Genomic DNA, 17,440 nt, shown 5'->3' on the forward strand with positions numbered 1-17,440 from the left:
AACCACTAGACCATTCAGGTATGACCTAAATCAAATCCCTTATGATTATACAGTGGAAGTGAGAAATAGATTTAAGGGCCTAGATCTGATAGATAGAGTGCCTGATGAACTATGGACAGAGGTTTGTGACATTGTACAGGAGACAGGGATCAAGACCATCCCCATGGAAAAGAAATGCAAGAAAGCAAAATGGCTGTCTGGGGAGGCCTTACAAATAGCTGTGAAAAGAAGAGAAGCAAAAAGCAAAGGAGAAAGGGAAAGATATAAGCATCTGAATGCAGAGTTCCAAAGAATAGTAAGAAGAGAAAAGAAAGTCTTCCTCAGTAATCAATGCAAAGAAATAGAGGAAAACAACAGAATGGGAAAGACTAGAGATCTCTTCAAGAAAATTAGAGATACCAAGGGAACATTTCATGCAAAGATGGGCTCGATAAAGGACAGAAATGGTATGGACCTAACAGAAGCAGAAGATATTAAGAAGAGGTGGCAAGAATACACAGAACTGTACAAAACAGATCTTCAAGAGCAAGATAATCACGATGGTGTGATCACTCACCTAGAGCCAGACATCCTGGAATGTGAAGTCAAGTGGGCCTTAGAAAGCATCACTACAAACAAAGCTAGTGGAGGTGATAGACGTCCAGATGAGCTATTTCAAATCCTGAAAGATGATGCTGTGAAAGTGCTGCACTCAATATGCCAGCAAATTTGGAAAACTCAGCAGTGGCCACAGGACTGGAAAAGGTCCGTTTTCATTCCAATCCCAAAGAAAGGCAATGCCAAAGAATGCTCAAACTACCACACAATTGCACTCATCTCACACGCTAGTAAAGTAATGCTCGAAATTCTCCAAGCCAGGCTTCAGCAATATGTGAACCATGAACTTCCAGATGTTCAAGCTGGATTTAGAAAAGGCAGAGGAACCAGAGATCAAATTGCCAACATCCACTGGATCACGGAAAAGCAAGAGAGTTCCAGAAAAACATCTATTTCTGCTTTATTGACTATGCCAAAGCCTTTGATTGTGTGGATCACAAGAAACTGTGGAAAATTCTGAAAGAGATGGGAATACCAGAGCACCTGATCTGCCTCTTGAGAAACCTATATGCAGGTCAGGAAGCAACAGTTATAACTGGACATGGAACAACAGACTGGTTCCAAATAGGAAAAGGAGTACGTCCAGGCTGTATATCGTCACCCTGCTTATTTAACTTCTATGCAGAGTACATCATAAGAAACGCTGGACTGGAAGAAACACAAGCTGGAATCAAGATTGCCAGGAGAAATATCAATAACCTCAGATATGCAGATGACACCACCCTTATGGTAGAAAGTGAAAAGGAACTAAAGAGCCTCTTGATGAAAGTGAAAGTGGAGAGTGAAAAAGTTGGCTTAAAGCTCAACATTCAGAAAACGAAGATCATGGCATCTGGTTCCATCACTTCATGGGAAATGGGGAAACAGGGGAACAGGGTCAGACTTTATTTTTTTGGGCTCCAAAATCACTGCAGATGGTGACTGCAGCCATGAAATTAAAAGACACTTACTCCTTGGAAGAAAAGTTATGACCAACCTAGATAGCATATTCAAAAGCAGAAACATTACACTGCCAACAAAGGTCTGTCTAGTCAAGGCTATGGTTTTTCCTGTGGTCATGTATGGATGTGAGAGTTGGACTGTGAAGAAGGCTGAGCATGGAAGAATTGATGCTTTTGAACTGTGGTGTTGGAGAAGACTCTTGAGAGTCCCATGGAGCAAGGAGATCCAACCAGTCCATTCTAAATGAGATCAGCCCAGGGTGTTCTTTGGATGCAATGATTCTAAAGCTGAGACTCCAGTACTTTGGCCACCTCATGTGAAGAGTTGACTCATTGGAAAAGACTCTGATGCTGGGAGGGATTAGGGGCAAGAGGAGAAGGGGACAACAGAGGATGAGATGGCTGGATGGCATCACTGACTCGATGGACGTGAGTCTGAGTGAACTCCGGAAGTTGGTGATGGACAAGGAGGCCTGGTGTGCTGCGATTCATGGGGTCGCAAAGAGTCGGACACATTTGAGTGACTGAACTGAACTGAACTGATGTATAAAATGAAGGCTCGAGAATTGGTAGAGCATGATCCAGATTAATTAAACATGATGTGTATGTATTCCCCCCCATACATATACGTGTGTCCATTCTTCCCCCCCCCCTTTTTAAAAAATATTTGTTCATTTAATTAATTTGGCTGTTTTGGGTCTTAGCTGCATCATTGGGCTTCTCTAGTTCTGGTGAATGGGCTTCAGAGACTCATTCTCAGTAGTTGCCCTGCAGCATGTGGGCTCTTAGTTCCCCCACCAGGGATCAAACCCATGTCCCCTACATTGGAAGGCAGATTCTTGTCCACTGGACCACCAGGGAAGACCCCAGTTACTAAGTTTTCATTTATCCCATGCCAGACCTTTATTCATTAAATCAGAAGTTACAATTTAGCTTTCATAAAGATCCAGTGTTCCAGGTTTTCTAGAGAAAAAAAAGTCTGACCTTCCGATGACCCTGGGCTCACATTACTACATGGTAAGAATCAGCCGGTGTGGACAGCGAGTGCCACCGTTAGACAGGCCAAGGGCTCTTTCTCTCCTCCCTTCATGTTCCCTGCCAGGAAGTACATCCCCATCCTGCTGCTGCTGCTAAGTCGCCTCAGTCGTGTCCGACTCTGTGCGACCCCATAGACGGCAGCCCACGAGGCTCCTCTGTCCCTGGGATTCTCCAGGCAAGAACACTGGAGTGGGTTGCCATGTCCTTCTCCAATGCATGAAAGTGAAAAGTGAAAGTGAAGTCACTCAGTCGTGTCTGACTCTTAGCGACCCCATGGACTGCAGCCCACCAGGCTCCTCCGTCCATGGGACTCTCCAGGCAAGAGTACTGGAGTGGGGTGCCAACGCCTTCTCCTCCCCATCCTACCCTGGCACATTTAACCTTTAATCCTCTTTTGAAATTTTTGTTTACAAAGTCTCCCATTAAGACATAAATCTGCCTTGCGTAAGATGAGAGCAAATGTCTGAAGGGCAACAACTTGTTCTTGAGGCCAAGAAGGGGGTGCAGGTAAAAATCTCTTATTTGAGGGTGGGATGAGAGCAGAAGGCAGAACCCCAGATCCTAAGATACCACCAGACTGGTGGCAGAATCCAGGCTGAGGCGGGAGAGATTGCCAGTGGGCAGAGGTGGGTGAGCACAAAGCAGGTTTCTCCTCACTGCAGCGCTGCTGCCTTTGTATGCATTTTGCAGCTTTTCCTGGGGCAGCCCCCCTTATCAGCCTGGCTTGGATGGCCAGCCTTTGAAGAGACAGTGTCCTGCATGGCTGGCTCTTGAATGAGTTTTGCCTCCTGGACTGCCACTTCATCATACAAGCCTGGGTAAAGCCAGATTCCAAAAACCCCAGCCCTCAGAATCCTGGCAGACTTTGACAACAGCACCTGTTGTTAGGTAACCTACCACCTGGGGATCTGGCTTTTATTTTTAAGGTTCTTCTTTTTTTTTTTTTTTTTCCACCTAAACACAACATGGAAGAAACCAGAGTTGGGACAGTCATCTCAGGCTCTGGAAGTTCCATTTTCCTCCAAACAATGGCAAGGGACTACTCCAAATTCAGGTAATAACCAATTAGAGGCAGAAAAAAATGATGAAAAGTGACTCAGGGTTTCTTGTGACTGTTCCTGCTCCCACACAAAATTTCTAGGCTTTATAAAAGCCTTTGTGAGAGTGGGCTGAACTGTTTTTCTTAATGGAGAAATTTCCAGATGCCTGCTAGTGGCAGCTGCCTCAAAGCTCGAATGATGACTGTGAGTTTGATCTGATAAAGTTCTTTGTTGGACTTTACTCTCTTGATTTTGAGTAAGAATGTTTGCTCTTGTCTCTTGAGATATTGTTCTGTAGAGCTTTATAGTAAATTTTTGTTTTTGTTCAGTCGCTCAGTTGTGTCCAAGTCTTTGCGACCCCATGGACTGCAGCACCCCAGGCTTCCCTGTTCTTCCCTAATCCCAGAGTTTGCTCAAACTCATGTCCATCAAGTTGGCGATGCCATCCAGCCATCTCATCCTCTGTCATCCCCTTCTTCTCCTGCCCCCAATCCCTCCCAGCATCAGAGTCTTTTCCAGTGAGTCAACTCTTCACATGAGGTGACCAAAGTACTGGAGTTTCAGCTTTAGCATCAGTCCTTCCAGTGAATATTCAGGATTGATTTCCTTCAGGATTGACTGGTTTGATCTTGCTGTCCAAGGGACTCTCGAGAGTCTTCTCCAGTACCACAGTTCGAGAACATCAGTTCTTCAGTGTTCAACCTTCTTTATGGTCCAACTCTCCCATCCACCCATGACTACTGGAGAAACACATACAACATCTGAACATCCTTTACTGTGACTCATAAGCTGCTGGATGAATTCAGCCTCCTTGAACTCTATGGCTAGACTCTGTAAGGAGGAAATGAGTTGTGGTTTTGTCTATTTTAATGGGGAGGCAGCAGTGGGAAATGGTGAATGACCTTGGACAAGAAGTCACTTTACTTCTGGGAGTTTCTATTTTCTTATCTGTAAAATGTGACTTTGTGATATTGGTTGAAATAAATTAGATAATCCATGCAAACAACCCAGCTTGGTGCCTGGCATACAGTTGGTGCTCATATGTTTGCTGCTGTTATTGCCCTAATCAAGTCTGAAAGTTGTGAGGCAAGACCTGGAAGAGATGATGTTAGTGAGAATAAGGTCCTAGGATCTACCCAAACGTTAATGCCTCCTTATAGAGTACTTCGAAGCTAAAGTTGGTTGGAAGCTACAAGTAAAGTTGAGTTGTGAAGGGAAGATTCTGTTTCTTTTGATTCCTAGAGATCTCTTCCTGGCTTAAATCTTCAATGCCTCCCGGCTACCATGTGTCGGGCCCATTCTCCAGCCACCTTTCTGCAGACCTGGCTAAAGTTGTCTCTGATAAAAATGATTCCTCCAGGTTCCCTGGAGAAAGAGGACTTTGGACCCAGCAAGTTTTCATGCTTTTGATCTCTGAGACTCTCCTGATGGCTCAGAAAAAAAGCAATGAGCAAGGCATATCTGGGCCAGCAGGAAATGTCCTTCACAGGAGAGCACATAATTTCTAAGATGGGTGGTATTACCTCTCCAGAGGTTCTGTCTTCTATTTGGCTGATACTAGGGAGAAGCAGTCGTAAAAGTCCTTCATGACCCTCCATCTGCCTAGGTGGGAAAGCTCTCTGGAGCCCCCTTCTTTGACTACCAGCTTATGTTGGATCCAGAGGGCTTCTTCTAGGGTTTGTGAACCAAAAAATAAAGCAGTAGTCATTTCTCAAAATTGTCTGGGAAATGATTAACCTCTTTCCTTTGATCCTTTCCCACTTGTGGGAGGACAGTCAAGTAGCCAGAGTGGAGAACGTATTCTAGTACTTCCGACATTGCTAAGGTAAACAGTGGGAGGAATTCAGCTGCTAGAGTGGTTAACCATGGCTATTTGGAGGGTTAGAAGCTGTGTATGTGTGTGTAACTTCTGTAAGCATAGAGAGCTGTTTGAGCAAAAAAAAAAAGTACAGCAATTTCCTCTTTTTCTTTCCTTTTTTTTTTTTTACAGGCCTGAATTTCCTGCTGCTATTCATAAAGATGCTTTTTATCTTTAACTTCTTGTTTTCCCCACTTCCAACCCCGGCACTGATCTGCGTCCTGACCTTCGGAGCTGCCATCTTCCTGTGGTTGGTTAACAGACCTCAGTCCACCTTGCCTCATGTTGATCTGAACAAGCAGTCGGTGGGAATTGAGGTAACATGCCAATTACCTTTGCAGTTTGTCAGCCTTCACGGAACACAAACTGTAACTCAAGACCTTAGGAGAGGTGGTAAAGGAGACTGGGAGTAGTGTGGGAAAGTAAGCCTTTTTGATTAGCAAAAATAAACAGAAAGCCTACAAGTTGAAAGTTCTAGTAATGGTACATTTTTGTTTGTAATGAAATCACAGATTTTACTGGTTTTTTGATGCCAAAAATCTAGATGTGGGATTGGCAAACTATAGCATGCAGACAAAATCCATCTTTATCTGTGTGAGCAAGCTAAGAAGATTCTTTATATTTTTCAAAGGATATGTAAAAAGAATAAAAGAAAGGGCTACATCATATGTGTTCCACAAAGCTTAAAGTATTTACTATCTAGCCCGTTGCAGGAACACGTTGCTGACCCACAGTCTAAATGATAGAGTTAGGACTCTGTGGACAGAAGAACATTTTCATTGAGAAATACCATGTCTAAGAAGGGTAAAAAAGAAAAAGTTATTGAATTCAATTCCAACTTTGAGTTAATAGTCTCCCTTAAAACTGACAGACATTGAACTGGGTGTCACCCCTCAATTCTTTGACATTTTAGCAAATCATACCACTTCCTATATCTCTGAACTCTAAGGGATAGCGCCAAGAATTTTCTCTCATGGTTTTTCATCTTCAACACTTTTCAGAGAAGAAAGCATTAAAGCTAACCCTTTCTGATCTTGTTACAAACTCTGTGCTCCTAGTTGGGAATCTGACTCCAAGTTGCCTCTATTCTCCACCACCCTCCCTTTTATTTGGAAGATTTTCATCAGCATCTTACTGTCCCTATAATCCCGATACTTCAGGCTGCCATGTCTTTTCAATCATCCTTTCTCCTGAGTCTTTAAGTGCAGACTGTTGACTTCCCCTCGTGAACCTCAACCCACTGAGGTCTGACCTTTATCACTATCATCCCCTCAGACTTCTCTGCATCACTCATAATCTAACTTCTAAATTCAGTGATTCACAACAAGGTACTACTGTACAGTACAGGGAACTATATTCAGTATTCTGGCATAAACCATATTGGAAAAGAATATAAAAAAGAATGTATATATGTGTATAACTGAATCATTTTGCTGTGCATCAGAAATTAACACTACATTGTAAATCAAGTATACTTCAATAAAGAATAAATTTAAAAAATAAATTCAACGATTCTTCCTCTCAATTGACTTGACACTTCCTTCTTAAAACTTCTTCCTTTGTATTTCATCATATCCTTCAGTGAGATTTCTTCCTAATTCCAAGATAGTCTTTCTTTGTCACTTAGATTCTTTCCTCTCTTTATCCTAGAGTTTCAATCTCACCAACTTTTGATTCCTTTGAAGCAAGGATTGGCAAACTTGTTCCATGAAGGCCAGATAGTGAAGAGTTTAGGCTTTGCAGACCACATGGGTTGTGTTGCAGCTATTCAACTCTGCTGTTACAGTGAGAAAGCACCAAGAGATATGTAAATGAGGGCAGGGCTGTGTTCCAATAAAACTTTATTTTAAAATTGGCTAGCCATGTTTGGCCCCAATTATAGTCTGCCAATCCCTGCTTTCAATCCTCACAGCTTTTGAGAAAACCTCCCTCTAATATGATATGAATAAGTACCTGAAAGGCTATGACACCCAAATCTGACCTCTCTTTTGAGTTCCAGTTCATCTCAGTGACACTTGAGTACCTCAGGCTCCACACATCTTTTTATTGCATGTTTTCTCCCTTACATATCGATGCGTGCACACACACACACACACACACACACACACACACACCACTCTTGCATACACACCTGCACCCTTTCCTTCTTCCCCTCCTGGTCTATCTCAGTTAAATGCATCTCTTCTTACCCAGTTGCCAAAAGTTGAATCATCTTTCATTCTTCCTCAATGCTGTCTATATAAGTAGAGAGCAAGACCCCATCTTTCTTTCCTAGAAATAGAACTTTGTTTTTGATGTCTTGACTTAATGTGACATCTGATGGAAATCTTCCCTGATCCTCCAGATTAAGTCAGATCTTTTGTTAGAGTCTCATGGGTTCTCTTGGACTTTTATAGCCGCTATCTTGGTAGTAACTTGCAGTTTTGAATGTCTATTTAATTGATGGCAAGGCTTCTCTAACTTTCATGAGGGTTGAATCATACCTCTAGCTCCTATCGCAGCTCCAGGATATCTAGATCAGGACTGGATCCTAAAGTTCCAGATGAGATTTCTAGACATATCCCTAGCTATGCCCTCATTCTCAAATACCCTGTTCTTGAGCTGCCCATCAGAATCTGCAATGTGTTTTCTTGCCTGCTTTTTTTTTAAGTTGAAGCGTAGTTGATTTACAATACTGTATTAGTTTCAGGTGAACCACATAGTGATTTTTTTTTTTTTTTGGCAGATGATATTCCATTATAGGTTATTACAAGATACCGGGTGTAATACCCTGTGCTATACAGTAAATCCGTGTTACTTCCTCTGCATCTTTATTCAGGCTATTCCTCTACTCTGAACTGTTCTCCTTTCCCTCCATTCTATGAAACCACATATTTTTGGTAAGTGCTTACTGTCTTCAGAGTCTCTATTGAAATATTATTTCTTCTCTGTAGGCTTTCTATTTGATTCAGGATTGGTTACTTCATTCATCTCCCAAAACATATGTTATTACAGTGTGTACATCATGGTATTATATTTGCATGTTTTCCCCTTCTCGCCCTACCCAGCTCCCAAAACTCTCATGTATGTGGCGCTCATGGGCAGATCCCATGGGGAAGGGAAAGTGTATCCACTCCAGTATTCTGGACTGGAGAATTCCATGAACTGTATAGTCCATGGGGTTGCAAAGAGTCAGACAAGACTGAGCGCTTTCACTTTCACTTTCACTTTCACGGGCAGTACTTTTGTCTTAACTCACTTTGCATCTACAATATTTGCACAGTGCCTTGAACATAGTATGCATTTGATAGATGTTTAAACTTGATATGATTTTTTTATAAAAGGGCTTCCCTGGTGGCACAAATAGTAAAGAATCTGCCTGCAATTTAGGAGACCTGAGTTCAATCCCTGGGTTGGGAAGATTCCCTAGAGGAGAGCATGGCAACCCACTTCAGTATTCTTGCCTGCAGAATTCCATGGACAGAGGAGCCTGGCGGGCTATAGTCCACAGGGTCACAAAGAATCGGACACAACTTAGCAATTAAGCCTAGCACGGCACATAACTATAATATTGTCTCTCCTGTGTGTGTGTGTGTGTGTGTGTATGCATGTGTGAGTGAGTGCATATGCATATATCTAGGGAGGTGGAGGGAAATTACCAAAAACATAACTGCGACAATCTCTGGGTTTCTCTGATATGAAGATACCACAATTTTGAGACTTAAAAAAATTGATTGATTGAATACTAAAAGAGACATCAGTGTGACCTCAATAGTATTTATGTTCTTTTCAGTTCAATCCATACAGGTTTGGAACGGGTGGGGAAAGACTCAGGCTTGACCTAAACTCAGTCTTGTGTCTTAGGGAGGAGCACGGAGAAGTATTTGCCAGAAGGACAATGACCTACTACACTACTACTTCTCAGATGCCAAGACGCTATATGAAATCTTCCAAAGAGGACTTGCTGTGTCTGGTAAGCCTGGCTGTTTGCCCTGGCCTGTAAGACCAAGGTGGGCTCTTGTTCCCTACCTCTCCTTCCCTGTCTCACTTCTAAAACTTTGTTTAAATATGGTGGTCTGAGAAGAATTAAAAATACAGCATGGCAGGGACATTAGCAGAGGATCTGAGTGGGTGCTGGAAGCTGTGTAGCAGGACAGACTTGGGCTTGAAACCCAATTCTTCTACTGCCAGCTGTGCGACTGCACAAACCACTTTGCCTCTCTGAATCTGGTTCTCATTTAATACAAGGAGAACTTCCTGGCCAAGTTGTCGTTGAAGAGTTCACAGTAGGAAAATATTTTGGTTAATTCACTAGTGCGTTTGTTTAGGAGGATGTGTTTCATAAATGTAGTTCCCTGCATTATAGAATCTGAGCTAGAATTAGCACTCAGGCCTCTTGACTTTTTACCTTGACCTTGCCCCTAGTATTGTACTGCTGGCCCTTGTTGCTGCTCTTAGTATCACAGAAGGTAATTGTCTTTTGGACTTTCCTAGAAGCATTATCCCATGACCTTTGGTAGGTTCATTTCCAATAAATGAAACAAGTACATCAAGGTTCAGTACCTGTATCTGATACCATTGAACACAATGCTGGGTATACTAACTTCCTTTCAAAATCAACAGGCTTATAGCTCTCCCTATATATATATTTTTTAATGTTTAATTTATTTATTTGGCTGCATCAGGTCTTAGTTATGGCATATGGGATCTAGTTCCCTGACCAGGGATCAAACCCAGGCCCCTTTTTGGAAGGTCGGTATCTTAGCCACTGGACCACCAGGGAAGTCCCACTCTCCCTATAACTTTTTTCTTTAGGGTGATATTCTGTCCAGGTAGAGGTTTACCTATGTGACTTTTTGTCCTCCACGTCCCTTCTGCCTTTTAACTCCGTGAGTTGGTGATGGACAGGGAGGCCTGGCATGCTGCAATTCATGGGGTCGCAAAGAGTCGGACACGACTGAGCGGCTGAACTGGACTGACAACAATATTTAATAGCCAACTCCTGTTGAGTACTAACTATAGTACTGCATGGATAGCATCTACTTATTTTCTTACACCTCAGGGATTAGTTGTTATGCTGCTGCTGCTGCTGCTGCTACGTTGCTTCAGTCATGTCCGACTCTGTGCAACCCCATAGATGGCAGCCCACCGGGCTCCCCCGTCCCTTGGATTCTCCAGGCAAGAGTACTGGAGTGGGGCACCATTGCCTTCTCCAATTAGTTGTTATACACCCCTATTTAAATTTTTTATTTATTGATGACTGTATCAGTCATCAATGTCATCAATGTGCTCGGTCTTCACTGATGCTCATGGGCTTTCTCTAGTTGCCGCGAGAGGGGGTTACTCTTTGTTGCGGTGTGCAGGCTTCTCATTGCAGTGGCTCCTCTCATTGTGCAGCAGGGACTTTAGAGCATATGCAGGCTCAGTAGTTGTGGTGCCCCGGCTTAGTTGTCATGAGGCATGTGGTATCTTCCTGGACCAGGGATCAAACCTGTGTTCCCTGCATTGATAGGTGGATTCTTAACCACTGGACCAACAGGGCAGTCCAACCTCATGTTTTTAAAGTGAAGAAATAGAGACTCAGAGGTTCAGGAATATTTTGAAAGTGACAGAGCTAGAAAATGTTGATGCTGATACTGAAATCTAAGTCTCTGTCTAGATTATTTTATTTTACATCAACTCTTAAGTGTTTTGTAAAAGTTGTTGCTCCTCAAGACAATAAAGTGAAGTCACTCAGTCGTGTCCAACTCTTTGTGATCCCATAGACTGTAGCCTACTGGGCTCCTCTGACCATGGGATTTTCCAGGCAATAGTACTGGAGTGGATTGCCATTTCCTTCTCCAGGGATCTTCCCAACCCAGGGCTTGAACCCGGGTCTCCCGCATTGTAGACAGATGCTTTACCGTCTGAGCCACCAGCAGTCAAGACAATGAGAGTTTATTGTAAAGAAAGCTTCTATCTGAAGGTTCCAGAGTAGACTGTACTTGCTATTTCTGGCTCCACATCAGTACTGATTTAGATTTCCATCCACATAACAAACAAAAACAAACCAACCGCTAGTTTGTTTACTTATTTGACAACTTAAGATAGTATATAGCTAATACAATAGACTTTCCTTTGGGACTTTCCACTTTTTGAAGTTTTCTTCACTGAGCATGGATTGTTATTGGAACTAGATACAAGTCATTCAGCACACAGCATGTGGCACATAGGATAACTTCATTTAGAATTTTTTTTCAATGTTAAATTAAAGCTAAACAGATAAAGTGGCTTCTCATGTAAGTAGGCATGAAAAATCCAGCCTATTTCCATAGAAAAAAATGACACATCTGCTTACAAGTGGGATGGAATACATCGGCCCTAACCTCTATCTTTATAGGGTTCCCAGGTGGCTCTAGTGGCCAAGAACACATCTGTCAATGCAAGAGACTTAAGAGACATGGGTTTGATCCCTGGGTTAGGAAGAGCCCCTGGAGGAGGGCATGGCAACCCCCTCCAATATTCTTGCCTGGAAAATTTCCATGGACAGAGAAGCCTGGCAGGCTATGGTCCACAGGGTTGTAAAGAATTGGAAACAACTGAAGCGACTTAACACAAACACACACAGCCTCTATCTTTAATCCCTACCCAGTAGATGGTCCATGTTGAGAATCATCTGCACGTATGTGTGCTAAGTTCCTTCAGGCGTGTCTGATTCTGTGTGACCCTATGGACTGTAGCCCGTCAGGCTCCTCTCTTCAGGGATTCTTCAGGCAAGAATACTGGAGCGGGTTGCCATGCCCTCCTCTGGGGAGAATTACCTGCAGGTAGTGTTTAAAATATAGATCCTCTGCTCCACTGTGTTTTACTGAACTGGAATTCCAGATAGTTGCTGTTCAGTCGCTAAGTCCTGCTCAACTTTTTGCAATGCCATGGACTGCTTCTCTGTCCTTTACTATTTCCATGAGTTGGCTCAAATTCATATACATTGAGTCGGTGATGCCATCCAACCATCTTATCCTCTGTCGTCCCCTTCTCCTCCAAATATGAATTTTAAACAGAGCTTTCCAAGGACTTTGTGTGCTGAAGTTTCAACTCTACCTAGCTTAGGGCCCCAATTTTGCTGAGAAGTTGTTAATGGGTGGATTCTTTATAGATGGCCATGTCTTAGAACAGAAGATCTAAGTTGATTAAATTAATCAAAGGCTAGGCTATTGCCTAGTCAGGACTTTGGCTAATCAAAGTGAAGCTGATTAGGGCACAGAGTTTAATGAAACCCTAGTTGGTACCCCCTTGGGCTGATTACTTGACTTATTCCTTGACCATGGGCCTCTGCTAGTATTTTTATCCATAGGGAAGTGATAAGGAGATACAATAGAGTTTTTCTCACCTTTATCAGCTCTGCCACTTAATGAGTGAGCTTGAAGTTGTTCAAGTTCATGATTCTTGGTTCCGTGGGGATAATAATGATAGTTATTGGGAGGACCCAGTGAGTTAATGTGACAGCACAGAGTAAGCTAGGGACCATGAGAGGTACGTATCGCTGGGGGTTAATGTTAGTACAAACCAGTCCATCGGTAGAGTGGCACACACTGAAGGCTGGAGCAGGGCTGTGGGTCCCTAAAGCAGGACTTGCCGGGCTTCAAGGAACATCTCAGTCTGAGACTTGACTTCTTGAGCATTCCATGCAGCTGTTTCAGCAGAAAGAAAAAGCACTAATGTTTCCTGTGAATAGTCTCCATGTTCATTAAAAAAAAAAAATCTCTTTAGTCAATGTGGCTGTCTCTTTCCTGCTTTCTTTCCTTTCTCCTCTGTCACTTAGTCTGGAAGCTCACTTATTTGCCTCTGAATTCCTAATAACCTTCTCTTTGAATGCTTTCTTTTGGCTAGAACTGAAATCCCCTCAGCAATGTGGCTAGATCCTCTATGTAAAACTTCCTTCCTTTCTGCGCTCCTATTTATAACTCAGTTTCATTCTGGCTTAGATATGGGGGTTTCTCAGCCAGTTAGGGCATTTCCGTAGCCTCATAAGTACCATAACTTTTGTGACTTCTGTGGCTGAAATGACTATTTCCTCTAGTAAGTGGATGTTCCCAGACTTACTGTAACTTTAAATAAGGCAGAATAGTTTCGATTTTCAGAAGTTTAATTCTTCTATTGTCAAATGTGAGACACCGTTGTAAAAATATTCAAGGCTAAGGTACACGTGTCTGTACCCAAGTGCTCCTGTGTATACTCATGTGTGCTCTTGTAGTTCCTTATGAGTCTCAGTGTCTCAGAAGACACTCTCATATAAAGTACGTTACTAACTGATTCATGAACGTAAATGAAGCTTAACAATTAAGGGAAAAGGTCCCATTTTAATAGCTGTGAAAGAAGCTTGGACTAAAGTAATAACTTTTAAAATCTGTTAAACCAGAAGACATATTAAAAAGTGACTATTTAGTGTCTATGACTTGATATTTGCTGGTGGGAGAAAAGGCAAATTGTCCCAACTGATTCCCCAAGCAATGTGGTGCTGGGTATCAAAAACCTGAGCTGTATAGCATGGAACTCTGCTCAATGTCATGTGGCAGCTTGGATGAGAGGCGAGTTTGGGGGAGGATTGGATAGGTGTATATATACATATGGCTGAGTCCCTTCGCCGTTCACCTAAAGCGTCACAACATTGTTAATCGGCTGTACCCCACTACAAAATAAAAAGTTTAAAAAAAAACCCTGAGCTTTCTAACCAACTGTCCTCACCCCCAGCTCCTGCCACCCTTCCCAACCTAGTTATTTCATTTAAAATACTCTATTCTAAGGAAATGTTCTAACTTTGAAATGATCAATTTGAAAATATGTATCATAGCATTATTTGAGGTGTCAATTTTGGAAACAATCTCCATGCCCAAAATGAGATCAATTCAGCTATACACTAGAATCCTTCACTACTTGGCCATAATAAGGCCATTAAAATCTCTATAGAGAAGAAATAATAATGGGAATATTTGTATAAAATGGGGAAAGAAATCAGGATACCAAAAATATATGTGGAATGAATATAACCTTGAAACAATCAAAGGAAGTATCAAAGAAAATACTTAATATCAGTCTTGATAATGGTGTTTATGTGATGAGATTATTGATGACTTGTATTTTTATTTTTGTCTAAATTTTTATGAGCATATTTTTTTTACTGTGCACGTATGCTAAATCGCTTCAATCATGTCTGACTCTTTGTGACCCTGTGGACTGTAGCTCACCAGTCTTCTCTGTCCAAGGAATTCTCCAGGCAAGAATACTGGAGTGGGTTGCCAAGCCCCTTTTTATTTTAGGGAAACTCAGTCCAAGATTACCCAATACGGCTATTTGTGTTCACTTGTAGGTTTTTGCTTGTTCACATCATGTGGGCTAGTCCATATTCATGGCTTTCCCCAAATGCCTGTTACCATGGAGGTCACATATTCCAAGATGGAAGCACCCCTGTTTTTCAGCATTTCCTAAACGTTGCAGATGCAGTTTTCAAGGCTCTCTCTGTCTTTGAGAACTGAGTACTTATCACTTTTGCATTTCCTTGGCACGTAAGAGAAGCCTGCGTCCTTACTGGATTTATCCTTTGTGTCTTGTCTCTTCCTAACCTCCTTTTACTTTCTCTGGTCCAAAGAATTTGCAACTGAAGCTGATTTTCTCTTAATATTATGTTTTTAGACAATGGGCCTTGCTTGGGATATAGAAAACCAAACCAGCCCTACAGATGGCTGTCCTACAAACAGGTAAGTCAGGCCCATGATTTTGGATACATTCTTTTGCTTATGTGGTATCTTGAGCTAATTTGTTCTCTCTGGAGTCTTGATTGCTTTTTTTTTTCTCTCTCTTTCTCTACCTCTCTCTTTTGTAGGTGTCTGATCGAGCAGAGTACCTGGGCTCCTGTCTCTTGCATAAAGGACATAAACCATCACAAGACAGCTTTGTTGGCATCTTTGCTCAGAATAGGCCAGAGGTAACTGTGTTGAAATTAACTGAAAGAAATGAGTCGGGGCCAAGTCTAAAGACTTTAAGTGAAAGTGAAGTCGCTCAGTCGTGTCTGACTCTTTGCAACCCGTGGACTGTAGCCCACCAAGCTCCTCTGTCCATGGGATTCTCCAGGCAAGAATACTAGAGTGGGTTGCCATTTCCTTCTCCAGGGGATCTTCCCAACCCAGGGATCAAACCCAGGTCTCCCACATTGCAGGCAGACGCTTTAACCTCTGAGCCATCAGGGACTTTAAATCCTACCCCAAATCCAGCACTCTGACTCTTGATGAAGACTTATGAAAGCTGTTTAAAGACCCAGACTCTTTAAATATTGTCCCAGTTGAAAGGGTTGTAGTGCAGGGCCTCTTTAATCTTGGCTGAATGTCTGGCGCTATTTGCAGGTGACTGGGCTTCGCTCGTGTGTTCCCAGTTATGTGTCATTTTAAGCCAGTCTGTCATATGAGGAAAATAAGGAAGCTGTGAGGGGACTGGCAAATAAGAGCTTGAGGATGACGTGGAAAGGGATGAATTGGTATTAGAACTGGAACTTGCACATTGTCCCTGAACTAGTAACCAAGGCATCCACTTCTCCTGAGACCAGCTGTAGCCATCTTTCCACAGTGAGTTGAAAGCAGATTTTAGACATTACAATGATTGGAATTAAGCTTATCTCCAAGTTCAGTGAAGTCATTAGACCCAATATCCTCAGAGAAAAACCTTGGTGTGTTTTGGAATAGTTGCATGACATATGCTTACCCAAGCCAGTTGTTTAACTGAAAATCCAAGGTGGGGGCAGGCCTGGCTGCACTTCTGGGTGCATCTATATACTTCATCTTCCCTTAACCCAGACTCAGAGATATCCTTGACTCTAGTTCAGGAACTTAACACCAAATCTGGTATCTTAGTCTATTAGGACTGCCATAAAAACAATACCACAGACTGGTGGCTTAAATAGCAGAAATTAATTTTCTTACAGTCCTGGAGTCTATTCAAGATCTCCAGTTCAAGACCAAGGTGTCAGCAGGTGTGGTTTCTCCTGAGGCCTCCCTTCTTGGCTGTAGACAGCTGCCTTCTTGCTGTGTCCTCTCTTGACTTTTTCTCTGCCATCCCCGGTGTGTCTTCCTCTTCTTATAAGGACAGTAGTCATATTGGATCAGGGTCCCATCCTTATGAGCTCTGTGCTGTGCTGTGCTTAGTCACTCAGTCATGTCTGACTCTTTGGGACCCCATGGACTGTAGCCCGCCAGGCTCCTCTGTTCATGGAATTCTCCAGGCAAGATACTGGAGTGGGTAGCCGTTCCCTTCTCCAGGGGATCTTCCCAACCCAGGGATCAAACCCAGGTCTCCCACATTGCAAGTAGATTCTTTACCATCTGAGCCACCAGGGAAGTCTAAGAATACTGGAGTGGGTAGCCTATCCCTTCTCCAGGGAATCTTAACCAACCCAGGAATCGAACCAGGGTCTCCTGTATTGCAAGCAGATTCTTTACCAGCTGAGCTTTATGATCTCATTTCACCTTAATTCTTTTTAAAAGGTGCTATCAACAAAAACAATTGCCTTGGTGTTAGGCCTTTGACATGAATTTAAGGGGGAACATAATTCAGTTCATATTGACATTTAAGACCCACCATTATCAGGTTCTGACCCATCAGTCCAATTCACTTCCTGTCACTCTTTATGCTTTCTGATGTATATGTGGTCATGTCATGCAATCTTGCTTTGTTCATTCACTTCCTTCCTCCTTCTCTGGGTCTATTTCCATACCCAAATCCTACCTGTCCTTCAGAGCCCCACCCAATTTCCGTCACTTTTCCCAAAGTAGTTCCAGATAGCCTTACTCCACCCCTGAGAGTGACTGTGTTTCCTTAAGACTCCCTAACGCTTTCTGTAACTTTTATGGATAGAACTTATTACACTCTACCTTTGCTTTATACTTGTCTCGGTACCCACCTTATCTCCTTTATTTAATTATATTTTATAGCATCAGCAATGGCAGTCCCTAAATCATCAC

At 42.6% G+C, this 17,440-nt stretch overlaps 1 protein-coding gene across 6 annotated transcripts in view; it reads left to right on the plus strand.

Moving 5' to 3' along the window:
• The window catches only part of ACSL5 (acyl-CoA synthetase long chain family member 5), a 64,159-nt gene that overhangs the window by 28,941 nt on the left and 17,778 nt on the right, over positions 1–17,440 (plus strand). For 4 of the 6 annotated variants that reach the window (XM_040254962.1, XM_040254963.1, XM_040254964.1 and 1 more), the window contains exons 2-5: positions 5,607–5,791; positions 9,318–9,426; positions 15,123–15,187; positions 15,313–15,414. In XM_040254962.1, the coding sequence (XP_040110896.1) occupies positions 5,636–5,791; positions 9,318–9,426; positions 15,123–15,187; positions 15,313–15,414 (432 nt within the window). In that variant the 5' untranslated portion in view covers positions 5,607–5,635. The remainder of the gene's footprint in view (positions 1–5,606; positions 5,792–9,317; positions 9,427–15,122; positions 15,188–15,312; positions 15,415–17,440) is intronic. The other 2 variants (XM_040254965.1, XM_040254966.1) reach the window with 1 other exon arrangement.

Source organism: Oryx dammah, unplaced genomic scaffold, assembly GCF_014754425.2.
Source record: "Oryx dammah isolate SB20612 unplaced genomic scaffold, SCBI_Odam_1.1 HiC_scaffold_14, whole genome shotgun sequence".
Classification (NCBI taxonomy): domain Eukaryota; kingdom Metazoa; phylum Chordata; class Mammalia; order Artiodactyla; family Bovidae; genus Oryx; species Oryx dammah.